Source organism: Myotis davidii, unplaced genomic scaffold (genome assembly GCF_000327345.1).
Source record: "Myotis davidii unplaced genomic scaffold, ASM32734v1 scaffold827, whole genome shotgun sequence".
Classification (NCBI taxonomy): domain Eukaryota; kingdom Metazoa; phylum Chordata; class Mammalia; order Chiroptera; family Vespertilionidae; genus Myotis; species Myotis davidii.
This window is the reverse complement of record NW_006297815.1, coordinates 664,151-683,573: the sequence shown is the minus strand read 5'-3', so window position 1 is coordinate 683,573 and position 19,423 is coordinate 664,151. Positions and strand designations below refer to the sequence as shown.

At 43.9% G+C, this 19,423-nt stretch overlaps 1 protein-coding gene across 22 annotated transcripts in view; it reads right to left on the bottom strand.

Moving 5' to 3' along the window:
* The window catches only part of ZMYND8 (zinc finger, MYND-type containing 8), a 111,089-nt gene that overhangs the window by 56,034 nt on the left and 35,632 nt on the right, over positions 1–19,423 (bottom strand). For 15 of the 22 annotated variants that reach the window (XM_015570338.1, XM_015570348.1, XM_015570341.1 and 12 more), the window contains 4 exons: positions 9,996–10,214; positions 6,952–7,065; positions 3,568–3,660; positions 2,371–2,458 (listed from right to left, as the gene is read on the bottom strand). In XM_015570338.1, the coding sequence (XP_015425824.1) occupies positions 2,371–2,458; positions 3,568–3,660; positions 6,952–7,065; positions 9,996–10,214 (514 nt within the window). The remainder of the gene's footprint in view (positions 1–2,370; positions 2,459–3,567; positions 3,661–6,951; positions 7,066–9,995; positions 10,215–19,423) is intronic. The other 7 variants (XM_015570342.1, XM_015570351.1, XM_015570357.1 and 4 more) reach the window with 1 other exon arrangement.

Sequence of the window (19,423 nt, the reverse complement as noted above, 5' to 3'; positions counted from 1 at the left end):
TGATTTTTCTCTCTCTCTCTCTCTCCCTCTCCCTTCCTCTCTGAAATCAATAAAAAATATTTTTAAGAAATAAAGATGCTTTTTTACATTTTAAAGGCTTAAGTTAAGTGGAAAGGAATCCTCATCTACCCACTGTCCCAGACTCCATCCAAGAAGAGTACAGGGGAAAAGACACTGAATTACGTAGCTCTGGCGTACCCAGTGCCTGAAATTACATTTTGTTGTTAACCCCTCAAGAAGCCATAATATAGGGAGCAGGTAGGAATATCCCCATTTCATTACTGAGCTAGCCAAGGCTCAGGAGTCGTCACTAGCCCACTTAGCTAGAGAGTTAAAGATCTGGCCCCAGGATTCTAAATCCCTTACCTTTGCACTAAACCAGAGGACAAGATGGTTAGAAATGCATGTTACCCTATTTTCAGAAATTGTATGTTTGCTGACAATAAGATTTCACACACACATAAGCACCTAGATTTCTGGCTTGCGTTGAAACCTTAGGGGATCTGATAACTCTGTCCAACAACCATGGAGTGTCCAGTGGCAGCCCCGCCAGACCAGGTAGGAACCTCACCAGAAGAGGCAGGCAACCCCACAGTATCCTGCTCTCCCCACAGTCAGTGCCTACCCTGGCTGTGCCAATGTGTTTCGCTCACCAGTCCTCATTCGCTTGTGTATAGGTTTGAGTTTATAATCTTTATCTAAATTCTCAATGCCCAGTGACTCTCTTCCCTCCCTACACCCCAACCTGCTACTGAGCAAAACATGTGCTGTAAGTAAACATCTACCATTCATGCGTCTTTTCTTAAACATTACCTAAAAGTCTATGCTAGACCCAAGGGTATGCAGGGAACAAGACATGGTGTTTGCCCTTAAAGAACTTACATCCTGGTAAGCAACTCAAACAAATAAAAACAGTACCATCCAGATAGGGTAAGAAACGCTGCCGCAGGAAGGGCAGGTACTGTGGCAGCCCTTAACAATCACATATGACATGGTCTAGTTCACCAGGGAAAGCTCTTCAGAGAACTGAGAAACTGAGACACGAGAATAAGAAAAAGCCAACAGGAAAAAGAGGTAAGGCCTGTTTCAGCAGGGAATAAGACCTGGGGGCGAGAGAAACAGGATCGGGCAGGACCCTGAAAGATCTGCTGGCCAGAGGTAAACAGAGAGGATTGTGGGAGAGAAGTTGAGGCCATAAGGTGACAAGAGGAGATTTCTCTGTTGAGAAGGCTCGATCCTTTAAATCTACAACAACACAACTGACAAAACTTTATTCAGAATATAAAGCTCTCCTACAACTCAATAATAAAACACAAAAATCTAATTTTTTAAAGGCGTAAGAGATTTTAAAAGGTAGTTTACTAAAAGATATACAAATGACTTATAAGCACACAAAAAAAACCCTCAATACCATGAGTCCTTACAGGAAGACAAATTAAAACCACTATGGCCTAATATTTCATACCTTCAAGAATGGCTAAAATTAAAAAGACTAACAATACCAAGTGTTGACAAGAATATGAAGCAACTAAGGCTCATCTACACTGTTAGAAGGAGTGCAAAATGACACACCACTTTGCAAAAACAGTTTGGCAAAAACGCTTATAAACTCAAATACAAACCTATTCCGTGATCTAGCAATACCCCTTTTCTAGGTTTTTACCCAAGGAAATGAAAACATATGTCCACACAAAGACGTGGACAAGAATGCTCACAGCAACTTTGTTCCTAACAACCAAAAGCTGAAAATAACACAAATACCCATCACCAACAAGGCGAATGAATAAATTCTATGTCGATAAAACAAACACAGCAATAAGAAGAAATGAACCACTGACACACACAACATGGATGAATCCCAAAAATCTTACGCTGCATTCAAGTAGCCAGACACCAAAGAGTGCAATGCAACCTCTATGACTCCATTTACATGAAATTCTACAATATGCAAAACTAATCTACAGTGACAGAGAGCAGAACAGTAGGCCGGATTGACTGGATAGGGCAAAGAGGGAATATAATAGGATGATGAAAAAATTCTACATCTTCTTTGGGGTTGTGGTTACACATATGTCAAATCCATAGAATATACACGTAAAATCTGTACCTTTTATCTTATGTAATTATTCCTCCATTACAATGAAGTTTTTAAAAAGGACAGGCAGCAGCATCACACAGCCAGTTTGGATGTCAACTGATACTTAAAATACACAGTCACCGGCTCCCTATTCACAAACATTAGCAATCCCTACACAAGTATTTGAAGGTACTGGCCCTGATGCATGAGAAAAGAGCCTGATTTTTTATGAAGAGTGGGGGAAGGGGCAACACACACAGCATACTCTTTTAAGGCATCATCTACGCACTCACCCCCATTATAAATGATGCAGTTGTGCAAAATCCACTTGGCGTCCGCCAGGAAGGCCTCCGTGCAGCCATACATTTTCTTCTTAGCGTTCTGCAGAGAAAGCCAGAGCACAGTCACACCGCGTCTACACAGGCCACAGCCAGGAGCACCTGCGCCCCCACATAATTTTCTTAGCAGTCATTTGCCAAATTAATTAATGCTTTTACTCCGTTTCCCAAGATGCTATTGTAGTGGAGATCTGTAACTCCATAAAAACGCATCCACTGAATTTATCACACTAAGCTGAATTTTCTCATTTTACAGCAGCTTATTCCAATGCAACAGGACATAACATGTACTTATGTATTTGTTATTATTTGTAATAGTCTCCCATAAGCCTCATGATTGAGAACTCGATGAAGCAGTCATTATCATCCCCATTTTACAGACAGGCGGGCCGAGGTATGGGAATGTTAAGGAACGTATGCAGAGTTCCAAAACTATTAATTGATGAAGCTAGAATTCCAACCCTGCCTTTTTTGAATGCCTGCTTTTTTGGAATGCCAGGAGGATGTGTGCAATTTCCCAAAAGCAGGTTGGATTAACTGTTTAGGGATCATCAGTGCACATATGCTTTCCAACCTCATCCATGCTTTCTTGACCCAGATTTTGGTGTCAACAATTTGAAAATCAACACAGGATGTTGTGCACAATCTAACGGTTTACAAGTGTCCTTTTCAGCATGGAGATTTAGCATGAATTTTAAAAATACCTCCAGGCATTAAAGAAACACCCTTATCAGTAAAAGAAGTCAAGTTCTATGAAGCCATAAATGCACTGCTAATGTGAACGTTTCCCAGACACTTAATTTTCTCTTCTGCCCTCCTGCTGCTCTCATTAGCACCTCCGAGAGGAAGAGAAGAGGTAAGGCTCAAGTCCATCAAATCGCTAATTCTTAGAAGCTATGACTTTTTCAGGTGAAGAATCGCAAGCAGAAGTAATATTTGGAGCTTATCCGTGGACTGCAACACTCCATTGCAATCCCTGCAAAAATGTTACAGAAGAAGTTAGGGAATAAAAGTTCTTTCATCCCAATAAAAATTCACAGAGGACACGTAGAGCAACCATGTTGAGATGGGGCACGAAAAGTGAGGGCAGATCCTCAGTCATCTCGACAACCGTGGGCTACACAACGGTGAGGTTCTGGGATGGAGGCCAACCTTTTCCAATGTACAAAGGTCCATGGGGTGGAAGATGTATTCTGCGTAGTCGGGATGCTGTTCCAACGGAACAGGCTTCTGGAATGCGTCTGTCTATAAGGGAAAAGACGTGCACACACAGACACAAACCATTATTGCTGGGGAAGACCAAGCATTAAGGCCAGCAAAGCACGTTAAGCTGGAAACAACTTTTCAGACAACAGGCTTTAAACTTTTCACAAAGAATGACCCTGAGGAGCGCTCCAAATCGGTTCCCCTTCTAATTCCGCCTTTTGATCAATAATCATGGACCCAGCTGTGTTCTGGCTTTATTTGCTCCCTTTTCAAGATGTATGCAAATAACAGGTCCTGTTCTTCTTATACAGGGTGGGGCTAACGTCGGTCCGCAGTTGTTCCCACGGGAAATAACAATAAACAGTGATACGAGAATGAAGTCTGTGTTTCACGTACTCACAGCTGTAAACCTACTTTTGCCCCACCCTGTATTAAGATTGACAAGAACAACTATCAGTTCCTTTAGACCTGAACTTTGAACGAAGTTTATGTATACTCTGCAAATACCCATAATCAAAACTGACTAAGGACGAAAAATGACACTCCAAATAAAGTTCCCAAAGTGCCAGCAGATATTTTGCATGTGGGAAAAAAATTTAAACAGCAAGGTTTTGCTTTTCCTTTAACACATTGTATGCAGGAAACGTATTTATACGTTTTACATTGACTGGAGGTAGTAGAGCGCGGGACATGTATTAAAAAGCCCAGTTACCCTCAACACAGGAACTATGTAAGTTTCTCATTTTGATCCATTGTCTTAAGCCCTACTTGAATCGGCTAAAAAAGTAAGCCTGATCTGTTGATGGGTGGTATTTAGTTATCAATTTTAAAAAATTAAAAGATTTAGTTATAAATATTAAAATATACTCAAGCAAGGGATCTGGGTGGATTACCATTTGCAGTCAGCTGAGCCCTTTTATCCAGAATGTATGAGTGACCATTGTAAGTTTAAAAGATGCTACCTACCACAGCCCCAGCCAGTTTGGCTCAGTTGGTAGAGCGTCAGCCTGCAGACTGAGGGTCCTAGGTTCGAGCCCAGTCAAGGGCACATGTCCGGGTTGCAGGCTCGACCCCCAGTAGGGGGCGTGCAGGAGGCAGCAGATCAATGATTCTCTCTCATCATTGATGTTTCTATCTCCCTTCCTCTCTAAAATCAATAAAAATATTTTTTTAAAAGATGCTGCCACAGCCAAAACCGGTTTGGCTCAGTGGATAGAGCGTCGGCCTGCAGACTGAAAGGTCCCAGGTTCGATTCCGGTCAAGGGCATGTACCTGGGTTGCGGGCACATCCCCAGTAGGAGATGTGCAGGAGGCAGCTGATCGATGTTTCTCTCTCATCGATGTTTCTAACTCTCTATCTCTCTCCCTTCCTCTCTGTAAACAATCAATAAAATATATTTTTTGAAAAAAATTTAAAAAAAGATGCTGCCACAAAAATCAGCAACTTTCTGAACTGATTGATTTTATATCAAACAATTTATGTGAGAAATTAACACCCTATCCAATTTTTCTTTGTGGTTTATCATTCTACAGTGTTGACAAGTCTACATAATTATTCTTCTTGTAAACAGTCCTCAGCAGATATAATTAATCCAGCCTATGAAAAACAGGAAGTAATTCCTTGTCACTAAAAATAGAAAACTCAATAGTTTTAAAAACATCTGTCTTTTTAACCAAACTGAGGCTATTAACTTTTGCTTCCATTGATGAACATTTTAATAAAGAGAAAAATAGATTACAATTTAGCAATACTTAATTGGCACACTCTCAATCTTTTTCATCATAATATCAAATTTCACTATGTCGCCTAACTGGTTTGGCTCAGTATGTCGCCTAACTGGTTTGGCTCAGTGGATAGAGCGGCCTGTGGACTGAAGGGTCCCGGGTTCGATTCCGGTCAAGGGCATGTACCTTGGTTGCGGGCACATGCCCAGGAGGGGTTGTGCAGGAAGCAACTGATCGATGTTTCTAAATCTCTAACTCTCTCCCTTCCTCTCTGTAAAAAAAAAAAAAATTTCACTATGTGAAAACTCAAAGCTAAAGCGTACTTTTTTTAAAGAAATTAAACCACAGTGGTTACTAAATATTCTACATTTCTATAGATTCATTGGACTTAGAAAGCAAACTCCAAAGAGTCACAAAGGTTCGCTACTGGTGCAAATGAGAAAAAGAGAACTCCGTCCTCAAGTTTCTGTAGGAAAAAATTTCATAATATGTTGATTACAATGGCATAATATATGGATTACTTTTAGAAGAAAGGTATTTTACTGCCATCTTCCTGAAAACTGTCACCAGAAATCTAAAACCTCCTTGGCTATGATCAGACTGGCACTCAGGAGGGAACCCAGGTGAAGTGCGCAATTTGCCAGCCGACTGTGCCAGCCCTGCTTCCACATAGATTTTCTTCGCCCTGGCCGGGTTGCTCAGTTGGTTAGAGCACCATCCCAATACGCCAAGGTTGCAAGTTCGATCCCCAGTCAGGACCAACCAATTAATGCGTCAATAAGTGGAAAAACAAATTGATATCTCTCTCCCTCTCTCTCTGTCTCTCTCAAGTCAATAAATAAAATTTTCCTTAAGGGGAAGGGTCCATACATCAAATCCTATTTCAACATTGAAGGAACTAATCAAATTCTCACCCTTTATGGGAAACGGCACTGGTTGCATTTTACTTGAAGGTTTCATCATCAGACCTTGATTATAAATCAACTGGGTTGTACTCAGGTCTCTCATCGCAATGGAAGTTTACCAACTCACGTGGGAAGGAGTGAAATTCCCCTTACTCGATGGGGTATGAGGGAGTTTACACTACATAACCAATCAGAATTTTAAATCCCCATCAAGTTTCTCCACCATATGTCATTTCCCAACTAAAGTCCTTGAGGACACAGAGTGCTCATTATAGAAAAGTGAATGCTGTCATAACTTACGTTTCATTTTCAGTTGTTTGAATTCGGGCACGTAAGAAGGCCTGAAGAGCACACATAGCTAAAGCTATTATGAAATAAGAGTTTAACAGAACAGCCCAACTGGCATGGCTCAGGGGTTGGGCATCGACTATGAACCAGGAGATCACGGCTCGATTGGTTCAATTCCCGGTCAGGGCACATGCCTGGGTTGCAGGCTCAATCCCCAGTGGGGGACATGCAGGAGGCAGCCAGTTAATGATTCTCTCTCATCATTGATGTTTCTCTCTCACTCTCTCCTTTCCTCTCTGAAATCAATAAAAATATATTAATTTAAAAGATACAGATTTTTTTAAAAAGAGGTTAGTAGAACAAAAGTCACTACTTCCATTTACACTTATACCACAAGGAACTTTCTTCTTACCCCTGGCTGTTTCATTTTCTGAATGGCAAACTTGAGCAGGTAGGACAACTGTTCGATGGTGAGCATTGTCATAGCTTTGCTCTGGGTCTCGATGCATTCTGCTACTGTAATCTTCTACAAGTCAAACCACACAGAGGGCCAGTTAGGGAAAAAGTTACTATCCACAGACTGATTTCCTTTGCCTCCTAACTTTCCAGTTAGCTCACAAATAGAAGGAAATAATTTCCAAGTGAGACGATAGTTGTTTCACTTGACAAGGACTCCAATCTACTTGGAGTTTACTGGATCAATGGATAAAGGTCAGAAGCACACAAATCCTCTGACGACCTTATTAGAAGTGCCCTGTGCTCATGAAGATGACAGAATCTGAGAAAGATGCTTGCAGCTAGGCAGGGACCTGAAAATCGCCATCATTACAATCTTGAATTCCAAGAATGGGATAAGAGAAAAGGCCACTGATGCTTTCTGGATAATCTCTTCATAGAATGAATCAACCACTTATCTTGAATGTTCTTAAGGTTCAGGGCTATCTGTCAGGAAATTGACAAGGCATTCACCCAGTGACATCACCGAGAGAAAGCATGAATCCAAGGGATGGTAGTTCTCTATCACCACTGATGGGAACTCACTTAGGACGCTCTGGCAAACTGCACAAGAAACATAGCCTAGCTGTTTAGCTCCGTGGGCAAGAAATGCCACTTTGTGAGGGAAACTCCCATCCAAGAAGAGACCCGGAGAAATGCCTGAAACTGGATTCTGCTACGTAAATCTGGTGGTGCTACATCTCAGAGCTCCAGCATCCTCGGGCGGCGAAGACAACCAAAACAGCAAGGCTGCTGATGGCAGGGAGCGCTCTTGAGCCAGCTGCGTCGAGAGCTGAGAAAGTTTTCTCCAATTAATTTGGATTTCATGTCCATTCTTCCTGTCTCTGGATGCTCCAAAAGGAACTTGCAGATGTGTCTGGTTGTCAAGGAAAAGGGCAACAGAAAGTGGCTCTGAAGCCGAACACAGTCCGTGACGCACGTCTCTAATTGCTTGGCTACCAGCGCCTGCAAGACCTCGTCTTCTCAGCTGACTGCCCTACCAAGTCACCCTGCAGGGAAACCGGGGCTTGAAATCTTAGACACAGCACTCCTGTTTGTTTGAATTCCCGTGCGTTTCCAGGTAACCGATCCATGGCGAACACTTGGGTTGCATGCTCAACTGCCATTCGCCTCCTCTGCCACCCTCCCCCCTACCTCTTGCCTGCCCTCCTGGCTGGCAGTGCCCGGTTCCCACGATATAGACGGAAAGTGCCAGATGAGCATTTTTCAAGCCTTTTTTGCATAAGGACTGGTGATCCAATCCTGACCAATGAACTGAAGAGCAAGTCTGCTTGATAAAAAGGGACGTGAAGAGGGACACTCCTTGTAGGGGATTTTTGCTAGCCACTGTCATCAAATCCCCAGCAGCCATCACAGGGCCATGCAGGGACACATGGCCCTAACGACGGAATGGAAAGAGTCTGGCTCTGAACAAACGCTGGCCTGGCCCTGCCTCTGGGTTTTTCCTAAACATGCTAATAAAACCCTCTTGTTTCTCCGTCACCTTTCATCAAGATCTATTATTTGCAGCAAAAACATCCTCTCAGAGCCACTATCTTTTTTGCAAAATGAAGGAAGGGAGGGTTGGTCAAGACAAAAGGAAATAGGTGAAGGCTCCAGTTCCCACACTAAATGCAGAAGAATGAGGTGAGGCTCTGACCAAGAGGGTTTGGCTGAGTAAAACGTGACCTGCGCATCTCTCCATCTAGAGCAGCGGTCGCCAACCTTTCGGACCTCACGGACCACCAGTGGTCCGCAGACCACCGGATGGCGACCGCTGATCTAGAGTAACCCAAAGCGAACCAGAAGCCATCCTTTGCAACTTCAGGGGCAGAACAACATTAACATGTCATCATCCTATTGGATGAAAGTCTAATTTCTTATATTTCTCCTTTTCCTACACAAAGTGGCACCGCAGACACTATCCTATACATAGCTTGCTTTTTTTCCCCACAAATAACATCTGGGTGAACTTTCCATTTCACACATAGAAAGCTTCCCTCGGTTGAGATCTAATGCCAACAGATCCTTTGGATCACGTGACATTCCACAGGAAATAATTCTATAGACGACATTATTTTCAGCATTTTGAAAAGCATCCTAGTTGGAAATCACCAAGAACAGAAGGCACTTCAGAACAGCGGAAACCACCCCAACTGTTTTAAGGAGTGTTTAGACTTTGCTACAAATGAAATACAACATTCCCTTCACTGTGCCAGTGGCTTCTTTCTGCCTGGGGTCCTGAACCTGCTGCCCCTCTGCCTGGAGGGTCTTCACTCCTCCTCTTCACGTCTTTCTCAAATCTTAGTAAGGCCTCCTGGGTCTCTTCATTTAAAATGGGAACACCCTGCGCCCTGTTCCTCATCGTCAACTCATTCTCTCCCGAACACTCTTCCTCTAACACACCGTATCTAACTTCAGCCTGGTTTCTGCCCTTTCCCCCTGGAAAGAATGTGATTCTTGCCTCTTTTTCTTTACTGCTGATTCCCTAGCACCGAAGCAGCACAGAAGAAGCAGATGTTGCCAGAACGGAAGCATCAGATGGCAACCACACAGAACATACAACCAAAATTGGTCTTCCTAGCGTGGCTACTGCCGATGATTCAATGATGAAGCAGGAGACAACATCCAAGAAAGGGAAAAATAGCGTGAGATCTTTTCAAAATAGGTAAAGATGCCTAGGTTAACTTCTGGAATGTTCATTACAAAAGAGAAGGTTGCGGATCTCAAAGCGATCCAAAGACCCATGAGGAATCAAAAAGAATGTCTTTCCAAGAGGCCACTTGGACCAACTGCCAATGTTGGTCCAAAAAGGAGATGGATGACCAGGATAGAGCAGGTGGAAGGCAAGAAATTTCTCTTTTCCCTGTATCTTGATGATTTGAAGAGTTAAAAATATAAGGGAGAAAGAGAAAGGAGAAGAAACCAGGCAGAGAATGCATTCATTCATCAGAAACTGACCTCACATTCAGGACAAAACCAGTCCCCCTCTGGTTCCGATGTCAGTCTCAGACACTTAGCGTGATAAACCCGGGGACAGAGCTCACAGCAAAGGACTTGGCCTTCCCGGTGACAAACCCAGCAGTAGAAATCATTCCGTCCATCCTGCGGTACAACATCAACAGGGTCTGTGGTGAGTGGCTGCTTCATATAGTAAAACGGACCATGTCTTAGTTCTGACTGAAATGTAGGCAAGAAAGACAGGTTTGGTTTCAAAACAAATGTGCATTCTCAAAAGGAATTTTTACAAACACATCAAGAAACAACAAAAGACAATTACAGCATTTCATACATTCATTAAAAAGCCACCCTGGATTACACTACTCAATACATGGTTTACAGATCATTACATATTAAGATGTTTCTCTTGCTTCTATTTTAAGAGGACATAGATTAAAAAACTAATGTCTAAGAATTAATAGGCAGCCCTATAGCAGGATAGCAAAATGGCTACAACCCAGGCATACCTGAGTTTAAATTTTAGCTCTACCAGCTACAGGACCCTGGACAGGTCTCTTAACCTCTCAGCTTCAATTTTCTCATCTGTAAAATGGGCATGATAATACTTAACGTCATGGTATTTGGTCGGGATTAAATGGGATGATACAATGCATGCATTTAACACAGTGCCACCATTACTAATATTGCTGATATAGTTAAGAGTCCAATATATGGAAGTCTAAATGTGCAAAGCCAACAAAACAATGTCAGTTTGCCCTGGGATTCTTTCAACATCAGGCTTTTGGAGAATAGACCCATTGGATTTGAGTCACCAAAGAATGATCATCCATTTTTTACTAGTACGTCTACCCTGAACGCACATAATAATACTATGAGCCAACAAGGGGCTTCCTGAAGCCGTGATTCGTAAATATGGTAGGTCCCCATCGACCAGGATCTATATCACCCACTTAGGACCAACAATGCAGAAAGATGAGATGGGCAGCCAATTCACAGGAGCCAGACCCCATCTTATTCCGAAATACCAAGAGCAATAGCTCCCTAATGATATAATATAGAATCCAGCAAAGCCATACTCCAAACACATAAAATCCCTCAGATGAAACTCGTTAGGAAAATGTCTATCGGAAACCAGTAAGAAATCTTGCTTTGGAAGTCGATAGTCTGGTGGTAAACATCAAAATGACCTGGGGCAACTGGCCATGTGACCTTAAGAAGGCTCCTCAATCCTCTTTAGGCCTCGATGCCATGCACAATAGCTTAGTCACAACCCTAGTACCTAACCTCTGAATAAACCTCCTTGTATAACCTCCTTTTTCTTGTTCTTCATTAAAACATTACAGTTTCCTCCATAAAGATCTCATATACTGGTTAGAGACTGCATAATGTTTGTTGGTATGTTAATGGCATCTTTTTCTATTACATTTTCTAAATAATTATTGGTGGTACACAGAAATGCTACTAGATTTTTTAATTGTCCTCACATATAAACAGTTCTAATACTTTATTGATTAAAAAAATCTCGCCGAAGCCGGTTTGGCTCAGTGGATAGAGCATCGGCCTGCGGACTGAAAGGTCCCAGGTTCGATTCCGGTCAAGGGCATGTATCTGGGTTGCAGGCACATCCCCAGTGGGAGATGCGCAGGAGGCAGCTGATCGATGTTTCTCTCTCATCGATGTCTCTGGCTCTCTATCTCTTTCTCTTCCTCTCTGTAAAAAATCAATAAAATATATTTTTCTTAAAAAAAATCTCATCTCTGAGGCACTGGCCAGTGTTTTTCATGGTTAGAATGTTGACCCACACACCAAAAGGTCACGGGTTCAATTTCCAGTCAAGGGCATGTCCCCCAGTTGCAGGTTTGATCCAGTGTGTGGGATGCAACCAATTAATGTGTCTCTTTCACGTCAATGTTTCTCTCTCCCTCCCTCTCCCTTCTTCCCCTTCCCTCCCTTCCTCTCTCTCTAAGAATCAACGGGAAAATAACATCAGTGAGGACTAACCAAAAACAACAACTTATCTCTGAGTAATGTCAGTTTTGTCCGTTCATGCCTCATATCGTCACATTTTTTTCTTTTTTCCTTATTTTTTGAAAATATTTTTATTGATTTCGGAGAGGGAGAGAGAAAACCATCAATGATTAGAGATAATCACTGATCGGCCACCTCCTGCACAACCCACACCTGAGATCAAGCTCACAACCTGGGCATGTGCCCTGACCGGGAATCAAACCGTGACCTCCTGACTCACAGATCTACACTCAAGCACTGAGCCAGGCTGGCCGGACTTTCTGGCTAGAACCCCCAGGATAATGGGGGAAAGTGGCCAAGATTGCAGGCACCTAGGTCTTGTTCCTGGTTTTTATTATGAGGTTTTAATGCTCTGAAATGCCTGCTCTTCCTTGATAAAGAGCCTCACAGATGCCTGGCAGATCCTCATTATCCAATCCTTCTAAAGCTCCTACTCTCGTTTCTACTAAGAAAACAACTAAGACTTTTAAGAGTGACTGCATTGAGGGGCGGGGGAGCATGCAACAAGGAAAGTAGAGGATTATTACTTCAAGGTAATGGCACCAAACCTAGGGACAGAGGTAGGCTAGGGCTCTAAAACCTGGCTCCCCGATGGCCCACACGGGGACATATTATATACAGGAAAAATTAATTATGGTTATTAAATATTTTTAAAAAGAATAAAAAATTTAGAGAAATAAGAAAAAGTTAAAGGTCCAACAAGATAGAAAATCTATCTTGTTATTCTCTGATTAAATTGGCTTCCTAAATTTCCATATGTATTTGAGTCAGTGTCTGAACTTTTTGTCTGTCTGTCTATTGACAAACCAGCAGTAACATGTTTCCATTACTGGTTTAATAAATCTTATATGGCTACTGTTCACTCAAAAAGGAAAATAAAATCTATTGACCAGAAAATAAAAATCATGGTGATTTAAGGGAGTTGGGGTCCTGATGTCAGTCCACCATGGTGTTTTTCTGTGTATAGTTTCATGATGGTGTGAGAGGCAGCATTCATCCACTTTCATGGGCCTCGGGCAAAGGACATCTCCAATTTCCAAAAGCAGAGCCAATTCTCAATCTAGGCCTTTTCAATTCCTCATTTCTCACGCTGCAAACGAAAGTGCCACAGGCAGGGGGCGCCCGATCACAGACTGCCATCAAGCCTCCATTTCCAAGACAATAGGTCTTGGGCAGCTGCTAGGCAGGGGCCTGGTGGCCAACCCCAAGCCAGGATCACCAAACCCACAGGGAAAAAAGCCCCAAGTTAGGGACCAAAATTGTTACCTGACTAAAGGGATCCATTTGCCCGAGTGCATCAAAGCCCAATAAAACTCCAACAGGCGTTTGCAGCCAAGAAAGTAGGCTTACTCGTTTAAGAAAGTGGCTCCAAGCCCAGAGACACAGATAAGCCCGTCCTCTAAAACCTGGCTGCAGGGAATGCATGGCTCTGGAGCCCAGTTATGTCCCTGTGTCACTTCAACAGTTAAGACAGACCCTTTACTTGGTTTCCAGAGAGTAACACTGCTCCGATAGTCTTCCCACGTTATGGTTTTCAGCATACTGTCACACACACCATCTCCACTTTATCCTCACAACCACCCAGAGAGGTACGCGGGGTAGACACTACTAATCTTACTTGGTGAGAAAACCAGGTTAAAAAGACTTCTCTGGGGGAACTGGGTGGAAAAGGTGAAGGGATTCAGAAGTACAAATTGGTAGTTACAGAACGGTCACAGGGCCCTGGCTGGTATGGCTCAGTTGGTTGTGCATCGTCCTGTGCACCAAAAGGTCACGGGTTTGATTCCCAGTCAGGACACATGCCCAGATGGTGGGTTTGATCCCCAGTCAGGGTCAGGGTGAATGCAGGAGGGAACTAATAGATGTTTCTCTCTCTCTCTCTCCTTCTCCCTTCCTTTCTCTCTAAAATCAATAAAAACATATTTTTTTTTTTTAAAGTCACAGGCATAGAAAGTACAGCATAGGAAATAAGCACAGTCACTATATTGGATTGCTAATGTATGGTGCCAGGTGGATACTTGAAATATCGGGGATCACTCTGTAAAGTGTATGCTTCTTCTAACCACTATGCGGTACACCTGAAACTAGCACAAAATTATATCGAATGTAAACTGTAACTGAAAATAAAATTCAAAAAAAAGCTTATCTGAACTTTCTCTTGCCCCTGTGCCCCCCCTAAAAGAGGATGATGGATGCAGAAGAGATTCTGATTGAGTGACCCCTGAGAGAATAGTCTCTGTAGTTCAAAAATAATTTCTGTTTAATGCCTAAAGCTGGAGGGGAAAATCTGGGCATTAGGAAGGCACGAGAAATATACCAGACGGGGGCACGAAAAGGTAACCTTATTAGAGCAAAGGCTCTCAACTTCCGCACCAGTGATATTGGGGCCAGAAAATTCTTGGGGTGGGGGCACTTTCCTGCTCACTCAGCTATATGTAGCTCACTGGCTAGATCCAATAGCATCCCCCATACACAAAACTGTGTCGACCCAAAATGTCTCCAGACGCTGCTAAATGTCCCTTGGGGAACCAAACTGCCTTCAGTTGAGAGACACTAATGTAGCAGGTCTGCTTGGGTTTCTTAGGGTGCTTAGGAGAGGAGAAGAAAAGTTATATTGAAAGATAAACTGTGGCCCTAGCCAGTTTGGCTCCGTGGATAGAACATGGGCCCTCGGACGGAGGTTCCCAGGTTCAATTCCAGTCAAGGGCCAAGTGCACGAGGCAACCAATTGATGTGTCTCTCTCCCATCAATGTTTCTCTCTCTGTGTCACTCCCCCTCCCTTCCACTCTCTCTAAAAATCACTGGAAAAATATGCTCTGGTAAGGATTAGCAAACAAAAAGAAAGATAACCTGTTATATCAAGCAAGCAGAACTATCTCTAACCTGAGTAGGGTCTTCCAGAATGCTCTTGTGGCTTCTGCAAGGCAGCAGAAAGCCACAGTTCAGTGCCTGACTTCCTTTCAGTAAGCTAACAGGAAAATTCGAATATGGCCGCTGATCTCCCTAACTGGGCAACCCAAGTCCTTTCTATAGCACAGAAGCCATAGGTTTGCCACTTCAGACAGTAGTTTCTCCATGCCCTTGCCCTGCCCCACACCGGGGTGGGGCGCGGGTGTTCCCGGGAGGGTCGCCAGGAGTTGGCTGCTCCAATCTCTCAGGAGACTCCATCCTTTCCTGAACCAGGGACGCTGTTGCTGAGACCTAGCTCCCTGGTAATCTTGTCCATCAGATACCTGCCTTATCTGCTGCTTGTAAATGTTTCCTGCTCCATCAAAACCATCTGATAACCAATATGGAGCATTTAAAACAGGAAAAGCAGATCATTTCAGGTTCACCCCCACAAGCGTGAGGTGTGTTACCAGCCTGCTGGGAAGGCAAACAGGTTGCGACCTGTGTTGCGACGGGATGACGGCAGGCTCTGTAAGCAAATGTTCCAATTGCCCTGCTTCTCCCACAGGTGGGCTCAACAAGAAAACAGACAGGCTTGTTCATTCACTTCGGCAATGCCCGAGTCTACACCAGGAGCCGCAAACTTTTCACAATATGTAAACGAATGAATGTGGCTGTGGGCCAATAAAACTTTACTTACAAAAACAGGCTCAGAATATTGTTAATAACTATAGTTTGCGGCTACAGTTGTAATAAGTATAGTTTGCAACCCCTGGTCTGCCTAAGCCAGAGAATGGATACTCTGGCTATTGTGTAAGCATAGGGTACATTGTCGGGGATCCACAAATTCAAATTCCTACAGGGGCCACGTAGGTAACAAATAATAAATAAATAAATAAATAAATAAATAACAAAGCAGTCCTCTCTCCAGCTTTTGTCCTCCCGCGCGGATAAAAGCATGGGTCTTGCAGTAAGATGGACGACCTGGTCTTGGAATGTGAGGAACGGCCCTGGCATTCAGCCTGCACTCGGGGGGGACAGCAGGAGGGGTAGAGCTCATGCCCACCCTAGGGGAGCACTTCCCCTCAGCTCCAGGACTGAGGCAGCGAGGCAGGCACGTACCAAGGTGCCACCTGACCTGGTACAACTGCTAATACACTGCCCCTGCCCAGCAAAGGACTTCTGTGAAGCTTCCTTGTTTTTAAGACAATGCATGGACCCAACAAAGTAAATCCTAGCCACCCATTTATGACATGTATACACCCTGTACGTGAGGAGGGGATTTCTCTGCCATATCTGATCAAATATACACCTAAGGCCTTTTTGTACAACTCCGTTAGCAATTATTTCTAAATCCTTTGATGAGGGAAGGAGGAGCGAGGGAGGGAGGATGGATCTTCCAAAAGGGCTCTTCAAACTCAAATGACCCAAGAATTAAAGGGAAGATGGTATTTTGCAATCTAGGCCTCGTGTCATTTGGGGACAAGGTATTCCTACTGCAGGGAGCTTGGCAACCGGACCTGCTCCACGAAATGGCAGGCGCACCCTTCCAGGCTCTGGGACATCCCCACCAGCAGTCCCAAGAAAAAACACCGACATGTTCATGTTTTTAGGGGTAAAACCACTGGACCAAGAGGCATTAAAAATTAATTATAAGCATTAGAATACTTTCCTCCCCCCAAAAAAATAAAGTATTTTTTTAAAGCTCTTCTCGAAATTCCCCCTAAAAGTATTGAATCCCCAATATATGAAAAATGGGTGAAATGGGCTTCCAACTTAAAAACTCAACCTGCATCTCCACCCGCTAATAAAAAGTTGCTACCAAAAATAGAAAAATATTGGCGGGGTGGTGTTTTTATAAGGCCAGAATGGCTTTCTTTTTAGAACACTAGAATACAGAAGAGAAATTAGAGTGAAGCCCTAGCAGGTTTGGCTCATTGGATAGAATGTCAGTCCACGGACTGAAGGGTCATGGGTTCGATCCCAGGCCCTGGTCAGGGCACATGCAGAAAGCCAGTCGATGTGTTTGTCTCACATCGATGTTTCTCTCTGTCTCTCCCCTCCCTTCCACTCTCTCTAAAAATCAATGGAAAAATATCTTCGGGTGAGGATTAACACCAAAAAAGAAATTAGAGTGAAGGGGAAAAAAGGAAGGAGGCAGAGAACCTTGATATGTACCAAAAATAAAAAGAACCCAAACACCTAAGAGAGCCAAAGGCAGAAGGAATGAGCGAAGCAGGCAGGGTGACACTAAAGGGAGGGGTGGGGAGTGGGGAAAACCGGAGCACACAGGCCCTGCGTCTAAGGGGCAGGATCGCCCAGCCGGTGTGGCTCAGAGGTTGAATGTCGACCTATGAACCAGGAAATCACAGTTTGATTCCCGGTCAGGGCATGCGACCAGGTCTCGATCCCCAGTAGAGGGCATGCAGGAGGCAGCTGATTAATGATCTTCTCTCATCCTTGGTGTTTCTATCTCTCCCTCCCGCCTCCTCTCTAAAATCAATAAAAACATAAAAATATTTTTAAAAATAATAAAGGGGCAGGATGTGCTCAGCTCCAACTGTTGTTAGAATTCTCCGAGTTCTCTAGGAACTCAGAAATATAAGTTGTTATCGAAAATCTCATAATCTTCAAATGTTGGGTACTAACAGGAATTATATTATGTTGGTTAAACACCGCATTTGCGACCTACGATTTGGTTTTAATTCCATAATCCTAAAAGAAAGAAAGAGGCCAGGGAAGGGAATGGGAGAGGAAAGTGTCCAGAAGAACTAGTTCCTCTTAGGAAAGCAGATTCTGCATGAGAGGGTTTGCGCTTACCCTGCAAACCTTCTATGCTACACTGAATTATAAAGTCGAGGTCAGCCATTTCTTCTCTTTACAGCTAGGCCCATGGTCGGGCAAACCGCGGCTCGCGAGCCACATGTGGCTCTTTGGCCCCTTGAGTGTGGCTCTCCCACAAAATACCATGTGTGGGCGCGCACGTACATTGCGCTTGAAACTTCGTGGCCCATGCGCAGAAGTCGGTATTTTGTGGAAGAGCCGGTATTTTGTGGAAGAGCCATACTCAAGGGGCCAAAGAGCCGCAGTCTGCCGAGCCACAGTTTGCCGACCACTGAGCTAGACTATTCTCCTTTGCCAGCTCCTGGCTGCTCAGCCCCAGGGAGTTTTGCAACCGAAAACAAACCTACAAGCAACCTTATGATGTCTCTAGTCCCAACCCTTACTTGCCAATGTAACTGAGGCTCAGAGATAGGAAACAACCGCCCAGGTCACACAGCCAGTTCCCCAGGTGCAGGGGGCTAGAAAGAGCCCAGGCTCTAGGTTTGCGACGCTTTCCCTCCAGTGTCTCGGTCCTGCAAGCTTTTCTACCAAGACTGAGGGCGACGGATTACTCAGGAGCACAATCGCGCCCCGTAGGTAGTCACCCATGCTTTGCTATTTTCCACATCCTGAGCGCGTTCTATATGCATAAGCTCCCACCCCGGGTCAAGCTCCTGGGAGATGAGACAGCAACCGTCGGATAGTTTTCTGAGGACAATGGTCCGGGGGGGACACAGATTGGCAAACACATTAATGTGGTAGGAGGTTTAAGTGTCATAGGGATGGTATTAACACAGGGATGGAGAAGGGAGAGACTAAGCATGAGCTGTCCAAGCTGGCCAACTTCCAGAAAGAGAGATGGGAGCCAATTCTTAAAGGACAGGTAGGGACTCAAGTGTGTGTGTGTGTGTGTGTGTGTGTGTGTGTGTGTGTGTGTGTACGTGGACACACAGGGAGGAGGCGCAAGGAGGGGACAATATCTGCTTTGTGATTTATGGGGCAGCTGGTGAGAAAGTGTTGCCCAGGAACTTAATGGCTGGTTAAGTCAAGGTTTGGGGATTATCTGTGGCCTTCATGCTTCTTTCTTAGTCTTTAATCTCAACAGCGATGGTAGCTCCTGGGTGACAGGAGACCTAAGCTCAAAGGCAGCTTCTCATTCGCGCCAAGGAGGCACCTTAACCTCTCTAAGCCTCTATGTTTTCATCTGTGAAATGGAGATGATGAGAGCCTGTTACTCAAAGGGCTATTATAAACATTAACATAGACACCGGAAAATGGGGGCCGGGGAGGATCTGAAACTATAATGTCATGTGATAGCACAGTGTAAGCACTGCTTTTATTATTACCAACACTATTATACATGTCTTTCACACTGCGATCCCCCAGAATTTATTTCAGACCCTCCAGTTTCGCCTCCTAATACAATTAGCCCTGTGCAGTCCAACATGGTAGCTGCAAGCCAGAGAGCCACTGACATTTAAACTAGAAACTCAGTTCCTTGGTTACAGTTGCCATCTGCATCTGCTCAAGGGCCCCCCGTGGCTTGTGACTATCATACCGAACAGCACAGGCCTGAGACATCTCTAGAGCTGCTGTTGTAGTTTGTGTGTTTATTCTATGGAGTGTAGGGCCTGGCTTAATTTTTATTATTATTATTAATTATTTATGTCACTTGGCTCAATTCATC